Below are 27643 nucleotides of genomic sequence, written 5' to 3'. Positions count from 1 at the left end.
TAGTAAAACACCCAGGGGTCAGACTTGTTTGGAAAAGTCAAGGCAGGGTCTGCAGCCTTTGGTAAGGTCCCCCTAGAGGCCTCTGACCTTTCAGAGAATCCTCTTATAGACTTTTCAACTAAGTCCCATGCTTCCCCACAGAAAAATACCCTTAAGTGAGGATTAACAAAAAATAAATAAGCCCTAACCGGTTTGGCTCAGTGGATAGAGCGTGGGCCTACGGACTCAAGGGTCCCAGGTTTGATTCCAGCCAAGGGCATGTACCTTGGTTGCAGGCACATCCCCAGTAGGGGGCGTGCAGAAGGCAGCTGATCGATGTTTCTCTATCATCGATGTTTCTAACTCTCTATCCCTCTCCCTTCCTCTCTGTAAAAAATCAATAAAATATATTTTTAGATTTAAAAAATAAATAAATAAATAAAAATTTAAAAAATAATTTTCAGTGTTGCTCTATGGAGCATAGATGTGGCATTTTCATCCTGTTTTAAAACTGAGGGACTTGAGGCTAGGAGAGGGATTTGCTCAAGGTCACAGAGTTAATGTGAAGCAGAGCAAAGTTTCAGACCCGGACCTTTCTGCTCACTGTAATATGCCTAGACCTGCACTCAAGGAATTAGTCCATTTGAAAAGAAAGAGAAACTTTGTAAAAAACTAGCATATCAAAATTTGTCCTAATTTTGAAAAGCCTGGAGGTTTTCTAACAATTCTCTCTAGGGAATCCAGGCAGAAGAGATGCTAAACCTGCAAGACCATTGGATTGCCTATTAAATAATGCAGGCCTTAGAAAGAAGGACACTAAAGAAATCACCATAGGAATGTGATGGGTATAGTGTTATATGGTTTTAAGAATAAAGATAGATCTCCAAAACAAGCTATTTTAAGATTGAAGTCAAAGCTTGCCAGAATAGTAGATAGGATCACAGACTGGAAACTTGAACTTCTGTTTGTCTGGTCATGCTGTCATAAAATACTAGTGGCTTATTAAGGGCTTGTTACCCTGCCTTATTATGAATATTATCTCCATTTAACTTTCACAGTAAGTATAAAAGACTATTATTATCCCCAATTTTATAGGTGAGGAAGCCAAGAAGTCAAAAAAGAAGCTTATATTTACATAGTTCATAAAGGTTAGAGCTGAGACTCAAATCCAGGTCCTAATCCAGAGTTGATGGCCTTAATGTGCCCCTCCCACAGAATAATAAATGGAAACCACTGTGTTTTGAAAGCATCCAAAAAGGAAGTCTGCATTAAATAGCAATTTATAATAGAAAAGACCTGGATTTTTTTCTCTTATATCAGCCTCTTCACATTCTTTTTTAGCATATCCATTCTTTTAAAAATCTTTGTTATTTTCCCCCATTGACCCCCTCCAATCCCACCCTACCTCACCCCAGGCCCTCACCATCCCTTTGTCTGCATCCATGGGTTGTGCATATATGCTACAAGGTCTTTGATTGATTACATCCCACCCGCTCAATCCCCCCTCCCCACCACCTTCCCTCTGAGATTCCGCACTCTGTTCCTTGCTCCATAGCATATCCATTATAGAAAGAAGGTTAAATTGAGTATGTTGTTAATTTGCTTAGAAAAGTTAATCATTAGGAGTGTTAACTTCTTAATTGTCCCCATATTCTAATAGATCTAAGGATTCTCAATTGGGGCTCTATTGAAGAAATCACCCAACAGCTGATCTACTCTGTGGACCTACCTTTCAGAGAACAATTTAAATTTTAAAAGTGCAAGAGAGATGTTTAGTCAAGTCCTGTAGCTACACCAGACTACTGTGTCATAATAGGATTCATACACAAAAAGAAGTCATGGTACCACAAGAGAATAAATAATAAGTACTACATGAATACAGAAAAGTAGATGTTAATGGTAGTTAGTAGGATAGAGAGAGAGTTCTGCTGCAGCTCTAGGGGTCAGGAAAGAGAGCACAGAGATTTATAAAGAAGGTTTTGAGTTGCACAGAGCTGGGCTTGAATTCACCTACAAAGCCTTGAGCAAGTGATTTGACCTTTATAAATCCAGCTTCTTCATCTATAACATAGGAACTTTGAGATCAGATAATAAATGTAAAATATTTATCATTGTTCTTAGTGTAATGTAATTATCTGTCAGACTCCTCCATTAAACTGTGACCTCTTCAAAAACTGGGTCAATGTCCTGCTCATCGTTGTGTCTCTCAGCCTGTCATATTGTGCATTAGTTCATCTTCTTTCTAATGTTTCCTTCTCTGTGATGGATATCCCATGATCAGATTACTCCTGGCCTCTCTCGACCCTTGACATATTTCACTAGGAGAAGTGGTCAGTTTGCCTGATTGGTGGGTCAGGAAGGGCTTACTACATACCACTCTTCACATTCTCTTGGGAGCATGCAGTCTCTTCCACACTTCCATACCATTCATAAATTCTACCTCCCAACGCCACGTGACCAAGTGGGCGAATCTGCCTAATTCGAGGGTCTAGTCATATGAAACACATTTTCACACAAATATTGAAAGGTAAAGGGACACCTATCTGGAAAGAAATATTAGAACCAGATTGTGGAAAATATCTTATTAATACCTTCATTACAAGACATTTAGGCAGATTCCTTAAAACATATGGGTATTGATCAAGAATGGAAAGATTCTACATGACTAAGCCAAAGTAATACTTGCTTTGTTTTTGATGTTTGGACATTTTTGTTGTGTGTGTGGTTTTGGAAGGGGGGTGTTTGGGGTGGTTTTGTTTTGATTGTGTTGAGGAGGTAAGATTAAGTATCAATATTTTAAATTTTATGCAGACTTCATCTTATGTTATTTTTAAAGTTTATTTTATACGAAGGCACTAAGAAACCCATTGTTTGATGAATAGACTTGCTAAAGCAGTTTTTCCCCCAGGTATGGTCCAGGGGTCTGCCTCAGAATTACCTTAAGGGCTTTCAGAATGCAAATTTCTATGCCTCACCTCACATCTGTCAAACCAGAATCAGGTATTGGGGGTTAAAGCCTAGGAATATGAGTTTCACATTCTCCCCAGGTGATGTTTATGATAATTGTATTAAGGGCATACCTGCTAACAGACAGTGTAGCCAATTTAAGTGTTCATAGGAGAATATATATTGTGTATGTGTGGTTATTGGTAAACCGAGTTACTGGCCATTCTGAATACTGTTAGTCTTTTTTTCCTACAGACCAGGTCAGCCCTGCTCATTCAGTCAAGGATACCATCACAACCCCACCTGGGGCCCTGGCCAGCCAGCTTGGTTAGTTAGAGCATCGTCCCATATGCCAAAAGGTGTGGGTTTGATTCCTGGTCAGGGCACATGCCTAGGTTGTAGGTTCAATTCCCCAGTGGGGGCATGTACCAGAGGCAACTGATTGATGTTTCTCTCTCACATAGGTGTTTCTCTCTCTCTCTCTCTCTCTCTCTCTCTCTCTCAAATCAATAAAAACATATCCTCAAATGAGGATTTTTTTAAAAAAACAGCTGGGCCCTTTATATATGTGGCCATTTTGTGTCTTACTGATTATGAACAAAAACTAGAAAAATTATAGAAAGTTTTAAAACCTTTTAAAAATTAGAGACCACACACTTTTTAAAAAATTTTTTATTAAGTTATTACATATGTGTCCTTATCCCCACATTACCCCCCATCCCCCACTCATGCCCTCACCCCGCTGTTGTCTGAGTCCATTGGTTAGGCCTATTAGCTTGCATATAAGTCCTTTGGTTGATCTCTCCCCTTTACTCCTACCCTCCCCTACCTTCCCTCTGAGGTTTGACGGTCTGATCGATGCTTCTCTGTCTCTGGATCTGTTTTTGTTCATCAGTTTATGTTGTTCATTATAGTCCATAAATGAGTGAGATCATGTGATATTTATCTTTCTCTGACTGGCTTATTTCACTTAGCATAATGCTCTCCAGTTCCATCCACTTTTAAAAGAACAACCACAAGAAGAACCCTTGCGATTCTTCCAGAGTCACAGCTCCGGCAGGTTTCCCTCTCGGGCTCTAAGTGACTAGGGGTCACGGACGGGAACTTCAACACAGCGCTGTTCTTGGGCCTCGGCTACAAGCTTATGTCCACGACGCGCCTGCCTTCTGTTTGGGAAGGTGTGGGGAGGCACTCTGCTTTAGCCTGCTGTTTTCCTCTTGGCAGATCATGCAACAGATGAGCGACCACCGCTACGACAAGCTCACTGTGCCTGACGACATGGCTGCGAACTGTATCTATCTGAACCTCCCCGGCAAAGGGCACGTCTTGCTGCACCGAACCCCAGAAGAGTATCCAGAAAGTGCAAAGGTAAAAATCATCCGTCCTTGCAGCTGGCTAGCTTCCCTGACAATCTGCCTGTCGGGGATTTTTTCACGACGGAGTGACACATCGCAGGGGCTTCCTTTTCCTCTGTACATATCAAATTACTAGAAAAGCAGAAAAGATCATATAAGGTAGGACACAGGGAAAGTGTCTTTAACTCACTCTTCTCATTCATGTTATTGGTCACTGGCGCCTGCACAGCGATTGATACGGCCATGCCTGGTATTCAGAGCTTTTCAAGTAAGTACTTGTGCTCCAGCCCTGATTAAATGCCCCTCCCACTCTCAGGTGTTCATTAAGCAAAGGGACCTACAACTGTGTCATTGTTTTCTGACAAGTCAGATCTGACCCTCATCAGAGGGTCATTTTTCCCTCAAGGCAGAGGCGTAGGAATGACCCAAGGAGGTGGGTGCCCATTGTCAGGGCTGCAGAGAGAAAGGGCTACCCATCCTAGGATAATAAGCATTAAAATACGGATAGAGCAGAAAGGATAGAGCAGGAAGAGCTAGAGAACACTTGGGATCAACCACTGGTGCCTCTAAGAGTCTCTGTGTTTGTGTTCCAACATGGGAATTGTACCTAGATAAGGAATTTTTTCCTGGTCTAATGAAATCTCCCTTGTCTTTAGGGCACTCCGCCAGTCTCATCTGTACACTTTAGTGATTTCAATCTAATCCTACCAAGCAGATAAAGCAGTGCCCATCCACAGATCTTTCAAGTGCCCCTACCTCTTAGGCATTCAGCATCTTCATCTATGCCCAGCTATTTTTCCTAAGCATTACAGAAGAGTTTGAAGTAACCATTGATCTTACTTTTTTCTTTTTTTTTACATATTAGGCTTTAAATTTTTTTAGAAAATATTTAATATCACCTTTTAAATATGAAATACTATTTAATTTCTTGGCTTATCCTCATAATCCATCTCCCTCTTAACAAAAGAGAAGTGTAGGGGATCCATAGACAATCTTTCTCTGTTTCCATGGCTGACACTGTGGACCTGAGAAAAATACAGGACTTCTGACCCCAGACTGGGCTCAGCCAGCTCTGGACGAATAGTGGGTCTCATACTCGAACTTTGGCAGCAGGGCTGTTAAAAAGACAGGTTCCTCGACCCCCACCCTAGAACCTTCGATATCAACAAACGCTCGTATTCCAGATTCAGCTGGAGTGTCACAGCTCTGGATCCTTTATGCCTTTCAGCCACATTGATCGCCTGACTCCCAGATGATCATTAACTACTTCTGGATTTAGCCTTTGTCATCACTGAGAAAGATAACATCCTTGTGGACTGAGGGCTTCCCCTGTGCCAGGCACTGTGCCAAGCATGCTACATGCACTACCTTAGAGCCCTGAGAGGGCGCCATTCTTACCCCAATCTGAAGAGAAGTAATCCAAGGCTCAGAGGGGATGTCACCTGGCTGAAGTCACACTTTAGCTAGTAAATTGACAGAACTGGGTTTGGAATCCAACTCTATCAGGCTGCCACCCTCTTAACCACTGTCTGGATTTTAAGGAACAAAGTGCTTCCTGAAGACGAATGATTGATTGTTTTTAGGCAGTGTGTTTCAATTGATTTTGTGTTGTTGTTGTTGTGTTTCATGTGCTTTGTTTGATCATCAGAGAAAAATGTATGGACTGTTAATTTGAAGTTTTGACACATGCTTTCTATGAGTATCAAAAGATTCTGTAAAATTCACCCCTGTAATTTAAAAGCAGTTTGATCTGAAATGCTTCACATAAATGATATTTTCTCCGGTTTTTCCCAGTGGTATTGGTGAGGAAAGAAACATTAAAGTAAGGTTATAAGGGTTTTAAAGTGTGGAGAGAGAGTAATACTCAGACTGAAAACACGGCCACTGCCTTTCATATATCACTGAATCTAGCAATGACAATATCTCTAGTACCAACCACATTCTGACACATCTCTGGGTTTGAGGTTAAAGCACAGGGCTAGTGGTTAACCAAAGCTCCTAGCTCTATGGGTATGGCTGTGGGCACCCATGTGGTCTGGAGTGCATGCACATCTTGGGTGAAAAGCCTAAATTCACAACCAAATTAATTTTCTGCACCAGGTGTGGAGCAGGTGGCAAGACAGAAGCAGAAACATAATCCTTCTTCTCTCCCTGTGCTTGACTCGTGCTATAGGTTTATGAGAAGCTGAAGGACTACATGCTGATCCCCGTGAGCCAATCTGAACTGGAAAAGGTGGATGGGCTGCTCACCTGCTGCTCAGTTTTAATTAACAAGAAGGTAGACTCCTGAGTGGCAGTCCCGCCCTGCAGCTGGCTATCCTGCACTCACAAGGCCAACTGTCCCCACTCCTGTCGTTTTCATTGACAATCTACTGTGCCACTGTGCTACTAACTCTGGTTCACAGAAGTTCAATTTTAATTGTTTCGTTGTTTCATTCTGTTCCTTCTCCTCCATCCCCTCATGGTGGTACCTACACTGGATTTGCTAAAGAGTTAAGCAACCTAGAAATTATAGAGCAAATGAATTGTCAAAGTGATTAATGACTGTAAGGAAACACTCAGCATTTGTATTAACAGTGTGAAAATCATTTAGTTGCCAATATATGCTGAAGAATGTCTTCTTAGTGTGATAAGCTGGGATTTATCATTAATCATCTTTGGTTCCCTGGTCCATGGATTTCCTTCTTTCCCTCCTTTTCTTCTAGCAAACTCTGAAGACTTTTTTCCATTACTTTCTTTTGCTTTTCTCACTTCTATCACATTCACCTTAACCTTGGGTAAAATCAGGAGTCTTGCCTTCTGGGTACCTTCCTGCAAGTTCACCCTGTCTGTCGTTGGTCTCCTCTGCCTCATGGCTACATCTTCACTCTCCCTCAGAAGGGCAAATGGATCCCTCAGCAGAACTGTGATCACAGCTGTTTGGAGGTGAGTTAACAGCACAGAGGCACATCCTGACGGGGTTTCCCCTGGAGATCTAAATTCCAGAGAAGTAGGGCACCACACCTATGAAGGTAAATTCAGCACCAGATGGTTGCTAGGAAATCATAGATCAAGAAGCTTGGAAATACCCCATGGGTATAACATCTTAGAAAGTCTTTAAGTCACATTCCATGAATTTTTGCTTCGTTACTGGCCATATATAGACCCTGAGGAACAGTCTTATTTTCTCTTCAGTTTATTCCACCCCACCACTTCCCTCTATTGTGACTCATCCTATTACTATCCTTCTACCACCGGCAATTATCCTGGCCTATCAAAGTTATTTCTTTCCAAACAGACATCCCATCTAACACTGATTCTTGATGTCTTGTGTGAGCTGGATGATGCATGTTCAGGAAGTGATAGGCTGGGTACTTGAGACCAGCTGCTGACAATGGGCAATTCTTTGAAATACCCATGAACATTTACTGTGGAATTCAATTAAAACTGCTTTCCTCTCTAGTCTTTAAATTACACAACCTTGAACTGACAGGGAGCTCTTACATAAAACAGTGCCACAGTGAAGGGAGAGATCATTGTCGTTGACTTAAGCCTGAAAGAATCAGCCTGTTGGCAGGCCAGGAAAATGGTACTTTCCAAGGAAGGGTGGCTGATCCAGGCATGTTACTGATTTTTCTAGTCATCTCCACCTTTCCCATATTGCCTGTGGCTTGTTGTTTAAGAGTAAGAATCAGGCAGATTGAGAAATGCGACTTCAAGTCTTGCTCTGCTCACCTATGTGTGTGTAATCAGACATTCCATATGTTTAATGATCAAATGAGAATTACCTTCATTTCTTTCATCTCCCCCTTAGCAAATGGGGAGGAAACCAAAACATCCTTGACCATTCTCAGTCTATTTCATTTATTTAATGACTTTTTGCCAGAATTGGAAGAAATTCCTTCTCCTGCTCGCTGCTTAACTTTAAAATTCATTTCACATGCAAATATCTAGTTATATATATCCTATGATTAAACCATACCTTGGTCAGTGTCACATTTCCAACTGTCTTATCATGAGAGAACAATATGTTTTTATCAGAGAGAGAATGAATGTTACCCACATGCCCTAGTTAATCAAGAAAAATTATCCTCAGCAGTTATGGTTGCCCTTTATGCTGGCAGAAGCAGAAATTCCTTCGGGAAAAAGTCAACATCTCAAAAACAACCACGGAAAAAACAACCCAATCAGCTGGTATAGGCTTACTATTAAAGCAAACTGGCACATAATCTTCAATGTCTATGTGCATCATCCCAAATTAAAGAACTGTTCTCTATTATGTCTAGTCACTTGCAAGGGAATAGATTTCCCTTTTGATTAATTTGTCCGACTAAGACTGTTTTCACTTCTTTCCTTTGCTACTTTCCCTCTTTCCTTCACTTTGTCTCAAGAAACGAGGTAGAATCTGTGTGCCTCTTCAGAATCTTATTCTGCACAGCTGTGTCACAGAGAAGGCTGGCTTCTTTAGACTACCTATAATAGGATGTGAAAATCTGAAATATCTGCAGCATAATAGTGTTACTTTTTTTTAATGTTCTCATCAGCATAATGTTAACTTTGAAGGAGAATGATAACCTCTTGTCTATTGTGATTTATATGGATAGATAAACTAACAGGAACTGATTTTTGACATTATAAAGACATTAGTGATTGTATTTAAGTAAGTAAAAGTTGAGTTATTTGGTCAGTCAGTAAGATTCAGTTTATAAGGACAATATAGAGAAAGTACATTATTTAGCATTATTAAACTAAGATGGATTGTTATAGAAATCAACAGGCAGATCTCACTAGTGTATATTGATTGCTCTTTTAAGCTACTGTGAACAGATAGATTGCTACAGCCATGTCTTCATCTCTAAGGGGAGAAAATAGTCTGTAGATGAATACTGAGATGTATGTAGAGCTGCATGTTAGTCGTGGTGATTATTTACTCTTTAACATTCTACAGAACTCAGGCACGATTTCCACATGGTGTTGGGTTTATGCATTTCATTTTACTGACCACCTTGTTCCAGCCAATGTATGGTTATCCACTCTGTGTGCCAAAACCAGTAATGCCTTCACGGCCCTTTCGTCCAGCGAAGTTCTGCACTGATTTTAGTCTCTTGCTGTCCTGATCCTACAAGTATATCAGTTACAATGGAATAAAGTGTCAGTTGTACTGTGATCAGCAAGTATGCCTGTCTCTCTTTTTTTAACAGAAAACTGCTATGGTGAATTAAGTCATCATTTCTTTTCTATCAGGGATGGGAAGTCCTTTTTTTTCTCTTATAAGCTGCAGAATTAGAAATACTATGCCAGTCAATCAACTGCCATCAGTAGCTCCAATTACAATGCTATTTGAAGAGATACTTTATATTTTCAGACACTTAAAAAGTGTGCATGTTCCCCAGGCCAGGTCAGGAGAGCTTGATTTCACACATGCTCCTCCTTAGAGAAGCTTTCCATGGGCAGTACATTACATGGCTCAGATATGGAGGCAGGTAAACAATTTGTTTCTTCTCTCATACAAGAGTTTATTTGTTTTTTGTTTGATTGATGGATTTACAGTAAGCATCTTTTAGGAAATGTGAATATTTTTAAATTTTATTTTTAATTACAGTTGACATTCAACATTATTTTGCATTAGTTTCAGGTATAAAGCGTAGTAGTTAAACAATCATATACTTTACAAAGTGTTTCCCCCAATATTTCCAGTACCCACCTGGCAGCATACATAGTCATTACAATATGATTGACTATATTTTCTATGCTGTACTCTACAGTCTGGTGGCTATTTTGCAACTATCAATTTGTACTTCTCTATCCCTTCACCTTTTTCACCCAGTCCCCCTAACCCACTTCCCTCTGGCAACCATCAGTCTGTTCTCTGTATCTATGAGTCTGTTTCTATCTTGTCTGTTCAGTTTTTTGTCCTTGAGATTCCACATATAAGTGAAATCATATGGTATGACAAAGAAGGCAAAAACATACAACGGGGTAAAGACCATCTATTCAATAAATGGTGTGGGGAAAGTTGGACAGATACATGCAAAAAATAAAACTCGACCACCTTCTTACATCATACCCAAGAATAAACTAAAAATGGATTAAATACTTAAATGTTAGACTCAAAATCATAAAACTCCTAGAAGAAAACATAGGCAGTAAAATGTCTGACATTTCTCTCAGCAATATTTTTTCTTATATAACCCCTCAAGCAAGAGAAACAAAAGAAAAAATAAACAAATGGGATACATCAAAAGAAAATGTGAAGATTTTTTAATGAGGCTCTTTCATTTTCGATAATGTTTTTCTAGCTGAAAGTAGCTTTGTTTTCTTTTTCTGATTGTAGAAATAACTGCTCACTGTAAAAATAAAATTCAAACAATACAAAAGAAATTATAAAAACAAAAGTAAAGAAAAAATTACTCAACATTTCATCACCTAGAGGTAGCTACTATAACATTTTAGAGACTATCCACACATCTACGAATAAATGTAGGTATAAATATGAAATAATTTTACATAATTATGCTGTTTTATAGCGTCTTCCTTTGCTTACCAATATGTTATGGGCACTTTTCCATGTCAATAAACACAGATCTCCATCAATTTTAACAGCCCTGAATATTCCATGATACAGTTGGTGAAGCTCTTTCTAATTTGTATGGAGTGTTATATCACAGATGTTTGGTGTGCCCATGTTGCTAGTAGCGGGGAGCAGGGGGGTGGTCTTTAAGCTGCCAAAAAATGTGTTGCTTATAAAGTTTCACACCTACCCAGAGTTAGTCCAATCTGGTGTCTTCTTATTGTAACTGAATGGTGTGTGCAAATGCTCACCAGAAGCCCAGACCAGTACTAAATTCCTCGGAGAGGTCACTGATTTCATCTCACCTTCTCAGCTGAGGTTGCACTGATTAGTTCTCCTGTACTTAGGCTGTCATTGATATGGGTGATGAAGTTCAATAATGCCAATGGCCATCCCTGTAAACTTGCCCTGGGCCCCAGTAGGAAATGCAGCCCTCCACCTAAGTGCCAGAGCGCTTCTCGAAGAGATGGGAGACGCTTTTTACAGGGAGAGTTGGCAGGGTTCCCTAACTGATCTTCCCTCGGCCTCCCAGAAGAATAGAGGAAGATAAGCAGGAGAAAAATTCCCTTTCGTGATGAGCTGCAGACTCTGGAAATGGGAATTTTCCTGAATGGAGAATGCTGGCCGGCAGTACTTTCAGACAAGTTAACGCAAGTCTAACGTGCTCACACTGTGCCAGGCTCCGGGTACAGCTCCTGCCTTTCAAGAGCTGACAGTCGGGGAGGGGCAGGGAAGGAAGACGACACGTGTGCACAAATGATTACGACACGGCTGAAGGTCAGGTAAGAACTGAAAGGAACAGTGGCATGGTGGTTCCCAGAGAGGATTCGGGTTGGATCTGAGCTTGAAAGGACAGCTCTGGGTTCAGCAGGCAGAGATGGGAGTGCAGGCATTGGAGGCTGAGGGAGCAGCATGAGCAAAGGCATGGAGGTGGGTGTGCACTTCAGAAGCACCTACTGTGTGCCAGTTAAGTCTGTTAGGCCGTGGGGGATACAATGGTGACAATCTCTGCTGTCCTGGAATTTTCATCCAAATAGGAAGACAAATGAAACAAATTACTGCAAATGTGATGAACCTTATGAAAGGAGAAGGGGTGCCCGGAGCAGATGGCAGGGGTGAGCAAGTGGATTTGTTTGGCTGAAACGTGGGAAAATAGAAGAGCATAGCGAGGTCACATAGGTGGGAATGTTCAGGGCTGCGCCTGCTGAGATAAACTGAATTTGGCAGTCTGGGAGGATCCCCTGAGGACTTGGGTCAGGAAGGGATATTGCCTGGAGCTTGGCATGGAGCATGGCACTGAAGGAATGGGAAGTGAGACTGGTGCTTCTCTTAAGATTAATTTCTCCAAGTCTAATGTGTCATTTAAACATCTCACCACCCAAATGGAACCTGAAAGCTGGGTGATTAACTCTCTCTCTATTCTCTCTCCTGAAAAAACAGTTTAATAACACCTTCCCCTCCTCCCACAGGACATTGTCAATGCAAATGAGATAAAAGGACAGAAAGGTTCTGTGGAAGAAAGGGAAAATGTAAATAATCATTATCATCATCATTATCCTCATTAACTCCTATCACATCGAGTCTGGATCCCATCAAAGTGTCATCTGCCCTGTGAAACATCAATCACCTACTCCAGAAATAACTCAAGGTTTTCATCATCGATGCCTCCAAGCTGGAGGGATTTCTGGGTAGCCAACAGGGCTACTGCAAGGACACACTTCCATCTGTACACTGTTGGCAAATTGGAATGTTTCCCACCACCCGCCCCCTCCAAACACTCATTTCTAAATCAGGGGAAGCTCGGCCACATTTAGCACGAGATACCTGGGGTTATCAGGCTTTTAGGAGAACGTGCAAGCACCAAATATGTTGCTGTCACTATAAATAAATAAAAGATTCAAACTAGTATGCCAGCGAACCACTTGGTAAAAATATAGCCTCGCTGGCTGGTGACCTGATGGGTCCCTAGGTCTTGGGAAGGCCCCTCTACTTATAAACAGAAGGTTTAGTCATTTGGCTAAGAATACAAAGAGCAAGCTTGGGTGAATTGACAAAGACCTTAGAAGGCAGTTTGCTTTTTCCTATGCTTAAGCTTTTTAAAAATAGTATTCTAAGCTCCTGCTCAGGGACAAGGAAACATTGATTAGCTCAGATTTGAGGACAGAACTCAGAGGAAAACTGCTGAAAATTAAAGTAGGATACCATGCACTATGTGTTGAAATTGCCCACTATTCCATAAAGATACAAACTGCGTATCTCACACTGATACCAGGAAAGTTCAGGAACCAAACACAATCTGATTCCACATCACACTTGAGCTCTGTGGAAATGTTAGCTGGAAGAAGCGTGCGGAGCAAACAGATTCGTGCATCCAGCACAGGCTTGAAACTCTAGGGTGGGCTATGAACAAAGTCATCTCTTGCTTATCTGGGACTCAGATGAGCATATGAGGTCCCAGAGAGTTAGCACTAGGACAGCATGATGGGCTTGCTTGCTTGCCTGATGATCATTGGAGGAGATGGAAGGAACATTGATACCATGACAAGGAATCTGTCAGATAGGAAATAGAATTCGCCTCCACTTGAATCAAAGAGATTTCCATGAAGGTCGATTTCAAAGGTATGGGTATTAAGGGTACAAACTAAAGGATGGTGAGACACCCAGAAATCAGCTGTCAGCAGCATTCCTAGGCCCAAGAGGACAAGGACAGGAGATGGTGCTACTCGATTTGGGACAGGGTAGGGGCCACAGCTCCAGCCAAAGATTAGGCTCCGGAGCCAGGAAGCAGTGTCCCAGCCTCTCTTACTCTCTGATCTGCTGGTATTCCCCACAGACGGACCACACCTGCACACTGGCTAGTGACCGGGCCTTGGTGAGGCCCCCTGCTCCCTCAGCCTCCTGGGTCTAAGGCCAGAGACAGGATCTAAAATGAGCAGAGCCTCGTGCAGCTGGTGTGGCTCAGTAGTTGCGTATCGTCCTATGAACCAGGAAGTCACAACTTGATTCCCAGTTGTGGGCTTGATCCTCAGTGTGGAACGTGCAGGAGGCAACCGATCAATGATACTTTCTCATCATTGGCATTTCTATCTCTCCCTTCCTCTCTGAAATCAATAAAAATATTTTTTAAAAAAATAAAAATAAAATGGGCAGAGGCTCATCAGCACAATGCCGCCACGAAAACAAGCTCATCAGAGAGTGGCCACCATCAACTCTGTCTCTCAAGGTCAGCATTTACTTTCTATTTCTTGGCCAATTCCTCAGGCACATGCCGGTTCTGTGGGCTGGTTCTCCCTCTCTCAATGTCAGGAAATGATTGGAGCAGACTCAACAATAAGACATGAGCCCGAGGGTGAAAGAACATCACATTCCAGACCCATGAGTCCTGGGCCTCTTTAGTAAGCACTATGTTAATTCTAAAATTAGAGCGGTCTCTTGGGCACCTGGTGTTCAGAAACAGTTAGTTGGCTTTTTGCAGCATGCCCATGACCCGCTGGTGACATAAGATTATTTAGGATTCCAAAGAACCTATTTTCTCTGTTTCCCCTCTTGTTTGTATATTCAGCAGCCCTTGCTAGGCGCATGCTGTTTGGGTTTTTACATAGTTTTGTTGCTCATGGGGGTCATGTTTAATCTAAACTAATAGTAGTAGTTCCTCATTTCTGGGGGTGTTCAAGTAGAGACTGAAGGGCCACATCGAAGAATGATTGTAGAAAGATTGCTTTATCCAGTAAAATCCGGCATAGGTAACATCTAACGTCCTTGACCTCCTGAAATTCTGTGCTTAGGCATTTGTACTGTTTTGATCCTGGCTGACTTTCTTTTCTCCAATGCTACCCCCAGTATCCCAAATATATGAACATTGTTCTCATCTATTATATAATAGTAGTAAAGGTTCCATGTCCAGCATGACAGCGTGAGAAGAGCTGTGAACTGGCTTCCCAACAAAACTACTGAAGATTACTTTAGAAATAAAAACATTCAAAGTCTCTGGAAATTGGCCATAAGAATTGAAATTTTTTTATTCTTCAAAGGGAATTATCCAAAAAGTTAATAGACGACCAACCAAATAGGAGAAAGTACTAGCAAGTGATACACCCGATAAGGTATTATATCTTGAATATATAAAGAACACTTACAACTCAGAAAGTCCCCCAATTCAGCCACCCGCCTGCCGGGACAGGTTTGCAGCTTTGCTCCTGCTGCAATCCACGGGATCCACGGTCAAAGTTGAAAAAAATGGTCGACCTTGCCCAGCTAATGGAAAATGAAGTATTCATGGCATTTGGCTCCTATACAACAATTGTTCTTTCAAAAATGGTGTTTAGGAGAGCTGCAACTGCGTTCTATAGAATGACAAGAAAGGTTTTTGCCAACCCGGGAGACTATGCAAGCTTCAGCCAAGGAGAAAAGGCCCAGAAGTACCTGCGGGTTGATGATAGAGTGGAACGCGCAGGAAGGGCCCACCTGAATAACCTTGAAACTATTGTGCCATCTCTTGGTGTTGGCATTCTGTATTTCCTAAGTGGCCCAGATCGCTCTGCGGCTGTCCTGCACTGAGACTCTGTCGGAGCACGGATCCACCACACAATTTCATACTTGTTACCCTCCCCCGCCAAGTCGTGCTTTGGCTTTTTTGTTGGATGTGGAGTTACTTTGTCAATGGCTTACAGATTGCTGAAGACTAGATTGTACCTGTACGGAGAACCATACAACTCATCGCCCTATTATTTTCTAAGAATTCTGTACTTCCAACTTATAATGAATACTTTTTAAGATTTTAAGTGGAAGGGAGCAGAGAAATTAAGATGGGGGAAAGCTAGTCTGAATTTTAGCATCACCAACGCCCTTTACTCCTGTGTTATATGAGTGCTAGAAATTTAACGTAATTCTTAAATCTATAGTCTTATTCTAAAAGCACTTTGTTATAAATTTTGATTATAATTTGTAACATTCGTTCACCATTTCATATTTTAAATCTATAAAAGGAATGAGTGCACGTATGAGAAACCTATTTCAATATTGCTGAAATGGGTGCATGAAATAAAGAATTTAAAGAATAAAAAAAAGAACGCTTACAACTTAATAATAAAAAAGACAAATACAATTTTTATATGGGCAAAGGATCTGAAGATCTTTTCCATATATGCAAAGAAGATGTTCAAATGGTAGGTAAACACATGAAAAGCTGTTTGATCTCATTAGTCATCAGATCAGGGATGTGAAAATCCAAATCACAGTGAGATATCTCACACCCATTAGAATGACTAGAATGAAAAAGTCAGATAATAACAGGCAGCGACAAGGATGTGGAGAAGTCATAACCCTCCCACACTGCTGAAGGAAATGGAGACGCAGCCACTTTGGAAAACAGGCCTGGAGTTCCTCAAACACTTAAACACTGAGTTGCCACATGACCTGGCAATTCCACTCATAGGTCGCTACACAGGAGAAAAGAAAGCATGTGTCAGGCACACACAAAAACTTGTACATGAATGTTTATAGAAGCATTATTCAAAGTAAACAAAAGGTGGAAGCAGCTCAAATGTATGCCAACTGATGAATATACTATCTCCATACGATGGAATATTATTCAGCCATAAAAAGGAATAGAATACTTTCATATGCTACAATATAATAGAACCTCGAAAACATTATGCTAAGTGAAAGACCATATGTTATATTAATCTAATTATGTTAATTGCTCAGAATAGGCAAATCTGTAGAGACAGAAAGTGGATTCATGGCTGTTTAGGGCCAAGAGTAGGGGGAGAAGGGGACAGGGAGAATAGAGGGAGTGGTAGCTAATGGATAAGGGGTTTCTTTTTGATGTGATAAAAATATTTTAAAAGCAGTTGTGATGGTTGCATATATCTGTGCATTTGCTTAAAAGCATTGACTTTTACACTTTAAATGGTGGGTTGTTTGGTATATGAATGATATCTCAATCAAGCTGTTTTTCTTAATGACAGTAATAATACTCTTTGTCCTCTTCATATCTCAGAGAGAGAGTGGTTGGGAACATCAAATGAGAGAGTTTATGGAAAAGTACGTGGTACCCTATGCAGTGCTATACAAACGCAGCCTATTATGTTCTTGAATGGGATTAATCAGCTTTTCACCAGCACCTGTCAGTACAAAACTCATAAGCTGCCACTCTTACAGCTACCTTAGGCCCAATTAGATTTCCTTTTCTTTAGTGGTTAAAACACATTGACAGAGCCCAACCCTTGAAATAGTGCTGCATAATAATTGCTGACAAATGCTTCTTGCCATCTTTTTTTTAAAAAGGAAATAATGTTTCTTTTATACGTTTTCTAAAACTCAACTCATGTGCACACAGTTACCACACATACCAAGTTACTCGTTATGTCGGCCGTGGAGTCCACATGGCCTGTATAATAATTTGCTAACTGGTCATTGCTCCTTTCCCGTCGAGTTCCCAAATCCCGCATTATATTTTGGCCTTCGCTTTGCTCTTCTAGCTGGGGTGAACCGCGGCCTGAATAAGCAAAAAGGCATGAGAACGAAATGTGCTCAAAAGGACAGGGTTCGGAGTAATACTGAGAGAAGCTGGTCCGCAGCCAGGCAAGCCTATGAGTGCAGCAGCCATGCAGAGATGTACACGGGTGCATTGAACAACAGGAGGGAAAAGTAGCCTTTTTGGTGGCATGTTCTTTGCTTGGCCTGACCTGTCCAATCCTTCTGTCTGAATACTCTTCCATTTTCATACAATTGTACAGCTTTGAACCCCAGCCTCCCCCGCCCCTGCCCTTCCCCCCGGGTCCATTTGGTTGGCAAACAGCTGGTCCCTTGTTGGTCTCTTTATTAATTTGGTAAATAGAATTTAATAATAGTTATTTTAGCTTTATGCACCTAGCCTCCTCCCTGTAACCCTCACAAGTGCCCTATGAAGCAGATGACAGAGCTGAAGCCCAGAGAGACCCAGCCACTGGACAAAGCCACACTGCTAGTGGGCGAGCCGCTGGGACTCAAACCCGCTTTAGTTTGGGCAGCACGGCCAGTGTTCTTCAACATGATTCTATGCTGCCCACCGAAGCGGGTACCCTAGCAAAATTTCAGAATGATTTTATGTCAGTGCATAGTGTTCCTACCTCTGCTTTTCCGTATTAATTAAGATCTGGGAGGATGTGTTACCCCTCTTTGCCAGAGGCATCCTTTGGTTGCGCCCCCAAAACAAAGGAAATCTAAACGCTCTTGTTAGCTGACTGTAGTGTTACAGAAAAATTGTGGAGTAACAGCGCCCTCAGGTGGTCATCTACGTTTTCTCATGAGGCCTCTTGGCGCGGAGATGCGGGGGCATAAGAACGCTGTGGCTGCTGACTTGGTGGCCTTTAAGCTACATGTGAACCCGAGGGAAACCTAGCCTCCCGAGGACCCGGCTGTGGACCTGGCCTGGGCAGATTCTGAGGCCTGGCCTCTCCGTCCTTGTTTGAAACCAGAAATAGAGTCAAAGTCCCTGCAAGGGCATGTAAGACCCATACACGCTGGAATCTGGACAATCTAAAGGCTTCGTGGCCAGGGAACTAACCCCCTGCCACCCACTCCTTGTCCCATGTCCGCATCTTCTCCCACGGGCATCAGCTCCTTCCCTAAGGATGTGTTCCCTTGCTGAAAAAAAGAAATCACGAACCCTGGTGTCGGGGTGGCAGCACTTTAATTCTTATTAATTATTCACTTCTTTGTGTGAAATATGCCCATCTGGTCCTAACCTGTAACCTGTGTCTTAAGAGAAAGACAAGAATCTAAGAATAATGAGAGCTGGAAGTAGGTGGGGAAGGCAAGGAACAGAGAAAGGTGGAGAAACGAGGAAGAGAAGAGGGAGAGGAAGGGAGGCGGCAGAGGCCGTCCTCAGTGCCCCAGGCTTCTAACGCATGAAGAACCTGCAGGGCACTTTTGTTCAACGCACCAAACATTTCAAGGGCTCCCTCCTGTTATTGCTAGGTGTATAATCTTGGTTCACCAGAGAAACAGAATTAATTAGATAGATAGGTAGATAGATAGATAGATAGATAGTAGATAGATAGATAGATAGAATACAAGGAGTTGGCTCACACAATTATGGAGGCTGATAAGTCCAAGATATGCAGTCGGCAAGCTGGAGACCCAGGAGAGCCAGCCGACAGTGTAAGTTCCAGCCTGAATCCAAGTCTGAAGGCAGGAAAAGACGATGTCTCGGCTCAAAGACATCGAGCAGAGAGAGAGAGAATTCTTCCTTCCTCAGAGGCAATATTCACCCAAATATCCGGGCGCTCTATGCCCCACTCAACGTGACATAAAACTAACCATTGCATTTGGCAACAGCACCTGCCAGCACACTGCTTTTTGTTGGTTATGCCCAGGTTGTTCTCACCCTAGAGGCTGAGGGCAGAAACCCCTTTCCTGGCATCGCAGCACTGGACAAAGCCACACTGCTAGTGGGCGAGCCGCTGGGACTCAAACCCGCATTAGTTTGGGCAGCACGGCCAGTGCTCTTCAGCATGAGAAGCGCGTACCCTATTAAAATTTCAAAATGATGATGTGTGGGTGTATAGTTTTCCCACCTCTGCTCTTCCATATTAATGAAGATCTGGGTGTATGTGTTACCCTCTTTCCCATCTAACACAGCAAGTGCTCAGGACATTCAAAAAGTGCAAAAGCAGAAAAATGGACAAACTCAGATGTGAGCCCAATATAAATAATATGCAGCACTTGTCTCATTACACACCCATGTCCTCTACAGAGGACAGTGGTCTCTGAGTTAGGATCTATGCAGGTCCTCACATTCCCAGTGCTTAGGTGGTGTTTATTGACACATAGTAGGTCCCCAATAAATACTGGCAGTCTAGGAGTAAAGGGATGAATCAATGAGTGAGAGACTGGAGCCAGCCATCTATCTCCCCGAGAGCAGGGCTGGCTTTGCTTTTCACTTAGAGCTCATTAAAATCCATTCTTTGCTCTGATCAGAATCTGACACAGGCTTTTACAAATGTGCGTTTCTGATATTCTCTTCAGATCTGAGAAGCCTTTGCCTGTAAAATCCCAGCCTTGCCCGCTGTCACCACAGTTATCCAGAATCTGTCAAACACTATAGAACCCCTCTGGGCAAAAGCTGTGTCATTAGTGCAGTCCAGAAGAGCCGGACAGCACCGTGGGCCCTTCCACTGGAGACGGAACATTCTGATTAAATGGAGACTGTCGCAGCCAGTTTGCTGGCTGACAGAAAGTTTGACCTAATGCTGTGAAACAGGTTTCCAGAAGAATTTGGAGAATGGTGAAGAGATCCAGTCCAAGCTCATTGTGTGAGCTAGGAGTCTCTGTTATTCACGAAATGCACCCAAGAGAGATCCACCTTTAGGGTTTCTGTGTCTCTGCTTTACTTTGTAAGAAACAGTGATGTGGCCCCAGAGAGAGTTATATGCACAGGGAGCTCATCAACCCCTAACTCCTCAGGCAGGAGCCAGGCTTGGGGAAAACCAAACCTCCAGTTAGTTATGTCTCTGCCAACTCTCAGAGGTGGCATGGGGTAGTAGTGAAGACATGGGCTCTCGAGGCAGGGCTGCTCTCAAAGCCTGGCTCCACCCCTTACTAGCTTGGGCCATTACAGCGGTGGCACCAAAAGGCAACTTGGAGGGGCTTTGGCCACCCATGATCTCCATCAGACCTCAAGCTACTCCAAATGATGATAGTAGTCACCACTGTAATGAACAATTGAAATAGTCTTGATCTTATGTCAAGTATGAATGTAATCAGGTTAGAAAAGTTTGGTATTCTTGTTATATACAAGCTAAGTTAACATGGTGTACTTTCTTTTGCAAACACAGCTTTAAGACAAGTCCCCTAGCAGTCCCAAACACCCCAAGCCACATCACCACCCTCGACCCCTCCTATATATAAATCCTGGAAGCAACCCTGGCAAAGCACATGCTTCCTGTAAGCCAGTGTCCTCCCCTGTTAAACCAATAAGAGTGTATATATTAACCACTGTGTGCTTTCCAGGCCCTGAGCTAGATGTCCTTATCTAAATTAGGTCATTTAATCCTTATGACAACAGTATAAAATTGGTTCTCTCCATGCCTCAGCTTTTCAAGCTATGAAATAGACAATAATGCCTACCTCTTGGGGTTGGAGTGGAGGTTAAAAGATATGTTGCATGTAGAGGGCCTGGCACAGGTGGTGTGCAATAAGTGATAGTTATAATGATGTTAGTGATGCTGGAGAGGCTGAAGATGGGGAGGTGGAGGAGGAAAAGGAAAATACAATCATGGCAGTATCTAGCTTATATGTGCACCCTCTCTCAAGTATCTATTCTTAGCTGCTTTCTCTCCTAACTGTAAGCCCTGAAATGTCCCAGCAATATCTCCATACATGTTTTATCCCTGTAAGCCCTCTAAGCTGGCGTACAGAAGGGGTCTATAACATCTATAAAAGAGGTGGATCTGACCTTGGATGGCCCAACCTTGGCTGTCAACATCTTGTTTCTCTCTTGGTGACACCCTCTTCCATGAGAAGGTCCCCTTCCCCAAGTAAGTTCCTAAGAGAGACTTAAAGGAAGAGCAAAAAAAAGCCATTCTGGTCCGGCCAGTGTGGCTCAGTGTCTGAGCATCAAACCATGAACCAAGAGGTCACCAGATTGATTCCTAGTCAGGGCACATGCCCAGGTTGAGGCTCAATCCCAGTAGAGGGAGTGCTGGAGGCAGTCAATCAATGTTTCTTTCTGGTCACTGTTTCTATTTCTCTATCCCTCTCCTTTCGTCTCTCTCTAAAATCAATAAAAATATATTTTAAAAAAAAAAAGCCAGAACCAGTCTGGAGTAGGCCAGGTCCAAGAGTCCAGAGAGAGCCACAGGTTAGGGAAGATAGGAATGAGGTTTGAGGGTGGATAATATGAAGATTCAAGAACAATCTGGGCAATGGGAAAAGGCCTAAAGGAGTGTGTGACACACACTGGTAATTGTCCAGCCGTATCCATGCTCCCCCTCTTCCTTATAGTAATAGGCCCTGGTAATTTTACCTGGCACATGACCACTTCATCAAAGTCTACATTCCCAGCCTCCCTTAAAGCTAATTATAGCCATGGGAGTAAGTTCTGGCCAGTGGGACCTGATTGGAAGCGATGGAACAACTTATAGGTCAAATGCCTTCCTCATTCTTTGCCAACTTCCTGTGGGCTGGTGAGGCAATTTCAGCCATGATGACAAAGGCAAACCCCTAGAATTGGTGAAGCAACAAGATAGAAGGAACCTGCCTTCCTGGATGACCTCACCCTGGGCCACCCACTTATCTGTGGACTTTTCCCTGAGAGTTCTATAAACTTCTAATTAACTGGTTAAAGCATCATAGCACGTACCCATTTGTCTGTTGTCCAAAACAAGCCCAAGATCCAGATCCAAGAATGGGATTGCTCCAGCCTGAATCCCAGCCAGCAGGCCACCAAATACAAAGACATCTTGATGGCTGCTCTCGTCCTTCTCTGAGGGACAGGTCCGTGGGTTTTCAAATGAAAGAGCATGGGTTTCTGAGGCTCAGGGTGGAAATGGCTGGCGTGCAGGGGAGCTGCTCCCCTCAGAGACAGCAGAGATGGCCTGTAGAACAGCTCATTCCTAGGGAAAAACAGAGCCTGGCTTTTCCCACCATCATGTCCCCAGGGCTTGGCCTGGCACCCGGGAGGAGCTCCATAAATATCGATTTGAATATTGATTGAATGCATAACGAAGCTTGTAAATTTTGAGCTCTCCAAAACAGTAACAGTTTTGGCAACAAAGAGCAAGAACTAGGCACCTGAAAGGAAAGGCAACAGTTGGCTCTGTTTGGCAGTCTCTTCACGGGATGGCGTTCTAAAAGTCCAGGGACTGCAAAGGCTCTTCGGGCACCCCCGGGCCACTTCCCAAACTTCAGGAAACAGGGAATGGGAGGATTCCAAAAAGCCTTTTGTTTTGGAAAAACTGATTGCAGAGTCTGCCACTGGAAGGCTGAAGATCTAAACTGAAAAAGTTGCTGAGGAAATGACACTATATGGAATTGACTTCCTTCCCCATTCATTCCTTCACTCAGTGCAATTTTATTGAGGCTCTACCAGATGCCAGTACTCAACGGTTCTGGTTTTATAGAGATTTCAGATTCTGACACTGTCCCTGCCCTCGATGAGTTTATGTATGTCCCAACCACATCTCATGAGTACAGCCCCTACCACTGCCAGACCCACCTCAAAGAGAGAGCAGGCTGCGGGGAGCCACCACCCTGCTTAGGAGAGCTATGAGGATGAAGGCAGAGAATCAGGGAAGAAAGGAAATGTCAGAACTGTCCTCATTGACAAGGCCAGCCCCGCCCTTTGGACCTCCCTCCCCTCCCTCCCACCTGCTGAAAGACTGACAGTGGGGCTGCCCTTGTTGCAAAGTAATACAATTCGGAGTCCAGCCCACTGGAAACTCCTGCATGTGCGCTGGGCAGTAGGTACAGAAATCAGATCACAAGGCTTTTCTTGTCAGAACCCAGACATGGCACTCACATGGCCCACAGCCATTGGAAGTGTGGTGTCGTCTCCCAAAGCCTCCTTTGGCCTTGACCAGATTGGAAGTGGGGAGCAGCCTGGTTCACGGGAAAGGGGAAGAGATTGGAGGGTACCGGCCCAGGCCTGGGGGCTGAGGGAGGAGTGGTAGAATTGGTAGGAGTGGGAGGCAGAACACATGGGAAACTGTTAGAGAACCCTGTGTGGGTGTCAGTGACGATGGTGACCAGGAGCAGGATGTGGGGAAGTGCATGATATTAGCAGAAAGTGGTCATGATCTATGCTGCCCACATGTCAGGAGAGCCAGCAAAGAGGAAAGACAACGTAAAACCCTGGCTGGGCGGAGTGTTTCAACAAAACTCTGACTTACCTCAGCCGGGAGGAACTGCTGACCATCCAGGGATGTTTTCGGAGTTGCAGAACCCAACATGCACAACTCAGGAATAGGTCAGACTTCTTCTTTTAATTTTTTTATTTTGAACTAGTTTTAGACTTGCAGAAAAGTGGCCCAAATAATACCAAAAAAAAAAATCTCTTCTATTCCTCCTCCCCTTTCCCTAAGGTTAACATCTTACATGATCACAGCATACATATCAATAATGGGAGATTAGCCCTGGCCATGTGGCTCAGTTGTTGAGCGATGGCCCGTGCACAAAAAGGTTGCTGGTTTGATCCCCAGTCAGGGGCACATGCCTGGGTTGTAGGCTCGATCCCCAGTAGGCAGCTGATTGATGCTTCGCTCTGGCATTGATGTTTCTCTACCTCTCCCTTCCTTGCTCTAAAAAAAATCAATAAAAAAAATTTTTAAAGAAAGAATGGGAAGCTAACATTGGTACAATAGTATTAACTAAACTACAGACCTTTTTGACTTTCACCATTTTTTCCATTAATGTTCCTTTTATGTTCCGGGATCCTATTCAGAATCCCACATGGCATTTAGTTATCATGTCTTCTTATCTCCTGCAGTCTGTGACAATTTCTCAGTCTTCCATGAACTGGACGCTTTTGAAGAGTACTGGTCAGTTATTTTGTAACATTTGGGTATGTCCAATATTTCTGGAATCATGTTGTATATTTTTGATGTTATGTTCTTCTCATGTCAAGGAGTTCATAATGCTGATCTGCCTCATTATTGGAGATGTTTTTATCCATCGCTTGGCGGGTGTTGCTGAGTCTCTCCACTGTAACACCATCTTTCCATTTGTAGTTGATATGTAGCTTGGATGCAATACTTTGACTTTTTTCTAAAAACCTATTATTTTAAATTGATTACAACTCTTAACCTCTTCAAATGTTTGATTTCCTAGTGTAGTATTGTGGTTGGCTTGGTTATAGCACCCTGACCCTAGACAGCCTTGGTTGTCATTGGTTTTAGTGATGCTCAGTAAGTATGTGGTGGATATAGGTGAAAAATTCCACAGTGGACCTGACCACCAAATGCAATGTGTGAGCTTTTTTTGCTCTTGATTTCAACAAATAAACCAAAAATAACATTTTTATAAGAGCAAATTTTAACATAGGTTAGATAGTGAATGATATTAAGAAAGTGTTGTCAATTTTATTAGGTGTGATAATAGCATTATAATTATATTTAAACTAGTAGTCCTGTGCACGGATCCGTGCTCCAGTAGGTCACTGCCACCCTCCTGGAGCTCCTCCTCCCTCCCTCATAGCTTGCTGCCCTGCCCCCTCCTGTAGCTCTCTGCAGCCTGCGTGTACCTCACTGGCCCACCCGCTGATCCGTGATCTGGTCATGACGTGCTTGGTGGTTACACTTCAGGGCATAATGGCTAATTAGCATATTCTTCTCATATAGGATACCTTTTTCTCATAGAAATACATACTGAAGTATTTACAGGTAAAGTAATATGATGACAAGGATTCATTTAAAATATCCCAGGAAAAAAATGCATGGTGAGATGGAAGATGACACTGGAACAGCAAATGCTGGTCATTATTTAAGCAAGTGATGGGCACATAGGTTTCCATTATACTTCTCTAAACTGTCTATCTCAGTTCATCTGCCTCACAAAATACCCCATCCCCATAGTACCAGAATGTCATGGTGCATTCTATGAAAACTGGTCATTTCCCATATAATGATGTCAAGAACAACAGTTTAGCCCATCCTCTGTATCGGGGCGGGTGCTGGCTTTGGGCTCCCAATCTGTATGGGACTCACCTCTCATTGGCTTCTTCTCAGGGACACTTCCCTCCTGAACAGCTAGCTTTCTTCCTAGGCAGGCTTTTCCCTGAATCGCTACAAAGTCCACGAGTCATTAAAAAGTACTCACGTAGTTTTGTTCCTGGTGATTCAAAGTATAACATCATATTTCATGTACCCGCCTATTCTATCTCTGTCTTCAGCAAGTGCTCGCCTTTTACTAACTTCTTTTAATCATCCTAATATTTGCCCAGTTTCTCCTAGACACTTCAGAAGCCGTCTGGGGCCAGAATTGGATTGGGTAAGTCCGTTAGCCTCCGTGAGTCTCAACGGCTTCATTTTCAGGGGTGGGCAAAAGTAGATTTATAGCTGTATGGAAAAAGCCATGCAGGTTATACAGAGCGGTTTCCTGGGGCTGTCTTCTTCCCGCGTCCCGCGCGGAGAAGGAGACTTGAACCGGTTCCTGCAATCTAGGAGGCGCTTTCAGGATTGAGAAATAATGAAAGACAGACATAAAATAGATTAAAAGCTTGGGCTGGGTGTGGTGCCTGCCCTCCAGAGGGACAGGCAGAGAGAGCCTACCCTCTAGAGGGACAGAGCACACAGAGAGAGAGCCAGCTCCGAAAACTGCTTTTTTATATACTCGAATTACAGGAAGCTACATCACATCTGGGTGGGCCTTTGACATCATGAGGTCCATCCCCTTAACACCAGACGTGCTGGAGAGTCATACTGGGTGGCGTCCAATCTTTTGACTGGTCACGCCCCCAGGGAGTGGCTCTGCCGCCCCCCTGAGTCCAGCTGACGTAAATTAAACCAAGTGTATTCTACCGGCCCTTAACACAGGTTATGATTATTAAAATAATACAAAAATGAACTCTTTCGCCTACTCCCAACTGTACACCTCCTTTTGCCCACTCCTTTATAAAATAGCATATTCCTACCACAGGTCATCGAGAGAATCTCAGAGGATCAAGGGCATGCTCCTATTCTGTGCACTTGTGATATGTTGGAGGTGCTCACTCCGTGGAGCTTTTCCTCCACCCTGGTCAGCCCTGCCTGCCCCAGAAAGCTCCCTGTGGACACTCGCGGGGGAAAGCCTAGGTCTGTGGTACAAGCCCAGAGAAGGAGCGAAGCCCCAGGGCTACCACAGCACGCCTTCAGCGCCCTGTGCAGGAGACCTGGGTAGGGCAACTTGCTGAGTGGCAGGATTGCTGCTTCCCTTGGCAGCGAAAGTTATTTCTGGAATCGAATGTGGTTAGAGATATAAGAGACAATAATATCACAGTTCTATGATCATTCTAACCTGGCTGAGATACGATAGCGTAGCACATGGCCAGCCACATCTGCACATGCTGGTCCCAGGCCTGCCCTCCATGATCTGGTCTAACTCACTTCCTGCCTCCCCCTCAAGCCCCCGTTGTTGGTTTCCATTGTTCTCCCTCTTCTCACCCTTTCATGTAAATGGAGATGATAGGAATACTATAAGGGTAAGTAGGTCAAAGTGAATGTGTCTAAACTGCTCTGTGAAGTTACGTTTTAATTGTTTTATTTTTCAGGACAGGAACTAGCCTAGATGTGTCACTTACCATCGGTTAAAGTGCTGGTTTGGTTTATTTTGGGTTTTGTTTGTTTTGTTTTGGATGAGTTTGGGGTTTATAAGGGGAGTTTAATTTTTTTTTAATTTGTTTGTTTGCTTTTGTTATTGTTGTTCTGGTTTCTGTGCTATTCCAGTCCATAAGGAAATTCCTAGTATTTTAATAACCTAGCTGCCATGCCCCTCATCCCCAGCCCCACCCTCACCCCCAGCCCCACCCCCAGCCCCACCCCCACCCCCAGCTTAGCTGAATCTCCTGAGCCTCCTGAGAGCTGACTCTTACCCTGCAGCACGATATTTGGGCTTGCTCAGATGAGAAGTGGTTCAACTACCAATTCACACCTGGCACTTGGAGTATCTGTCCTTGTGACTGGGGAATAGTATCAGAAACCACGGAATGTTGCCTTTGTTCTAACACAGAAGACTTGTCTCTCTCTGCCCGGCCAGTGTGGCTCAGTGGTTGAATACCAACCTATGAACCAGGAGGTCATGGTTCAATTCCTGGTCAGGGCCCATGCCCAGGTTGCCGGCTTGAGCCCCAGGAGGG

At 43.2% G+C, this 27643-nt stretch overlaps 1 protein-coding gene and 1 pseudogene across 2 annotated transcripts in view; both read left to right on the top strand.

The window, feature by feature from the left end:
• Positions 1–9433, top strand: part of DDAH1 (dimethylarginine dimethylaminohydrolase 1) — a 135532-nt gene extending 126099 nt beyond the window's left edge. For both annotated transcript variants that reach the window (XM_036349557.1, XM_036349558.1), the window contains exons 5-6: positions 4150–4293; positions 6454–9433. In XM_036349557.1, the coding sequence (XP_036205450.1) occupies positions 4150–4293; positions 6454–6570 (261 nt within the window). In that variant the 3' untranslated portion in view covers positions 6571–9433. The remainder of the gene's footprint in view (positions 1–4149; positions 4294–6453) is intronic.
• A 4490-nt stretch (positions 9434–13923) lies between these two features.
• LOC118675042 lies at positions 13924–16590 on the top strand (annotated as a pseudogene).
• Positions 16591–27643: the final 11053 nt, after the last annotated feature.

This window comes from Myotis myotis, unplaced genomic scaffold (assembly GCF_014108235.1).
Source record: "Myotis myotis isolate mMyoMyo1 unplaced genomic scaffold, mMyoMyo1.p scaffold_m19_p_2, whole genome shotgun sequence".
In the NCBI taxonomy this organism is placed as follows: Eukaryota; Metazoa; Chordata; class Mammalia; order Chiroptera; family Vespertilionidae; genus Myotis; species Myotis myotis.
Note: the sequence above shows the minus strand (reverse complement) of the source record. Positions and strands in the feature narration are given on the sequence as shown.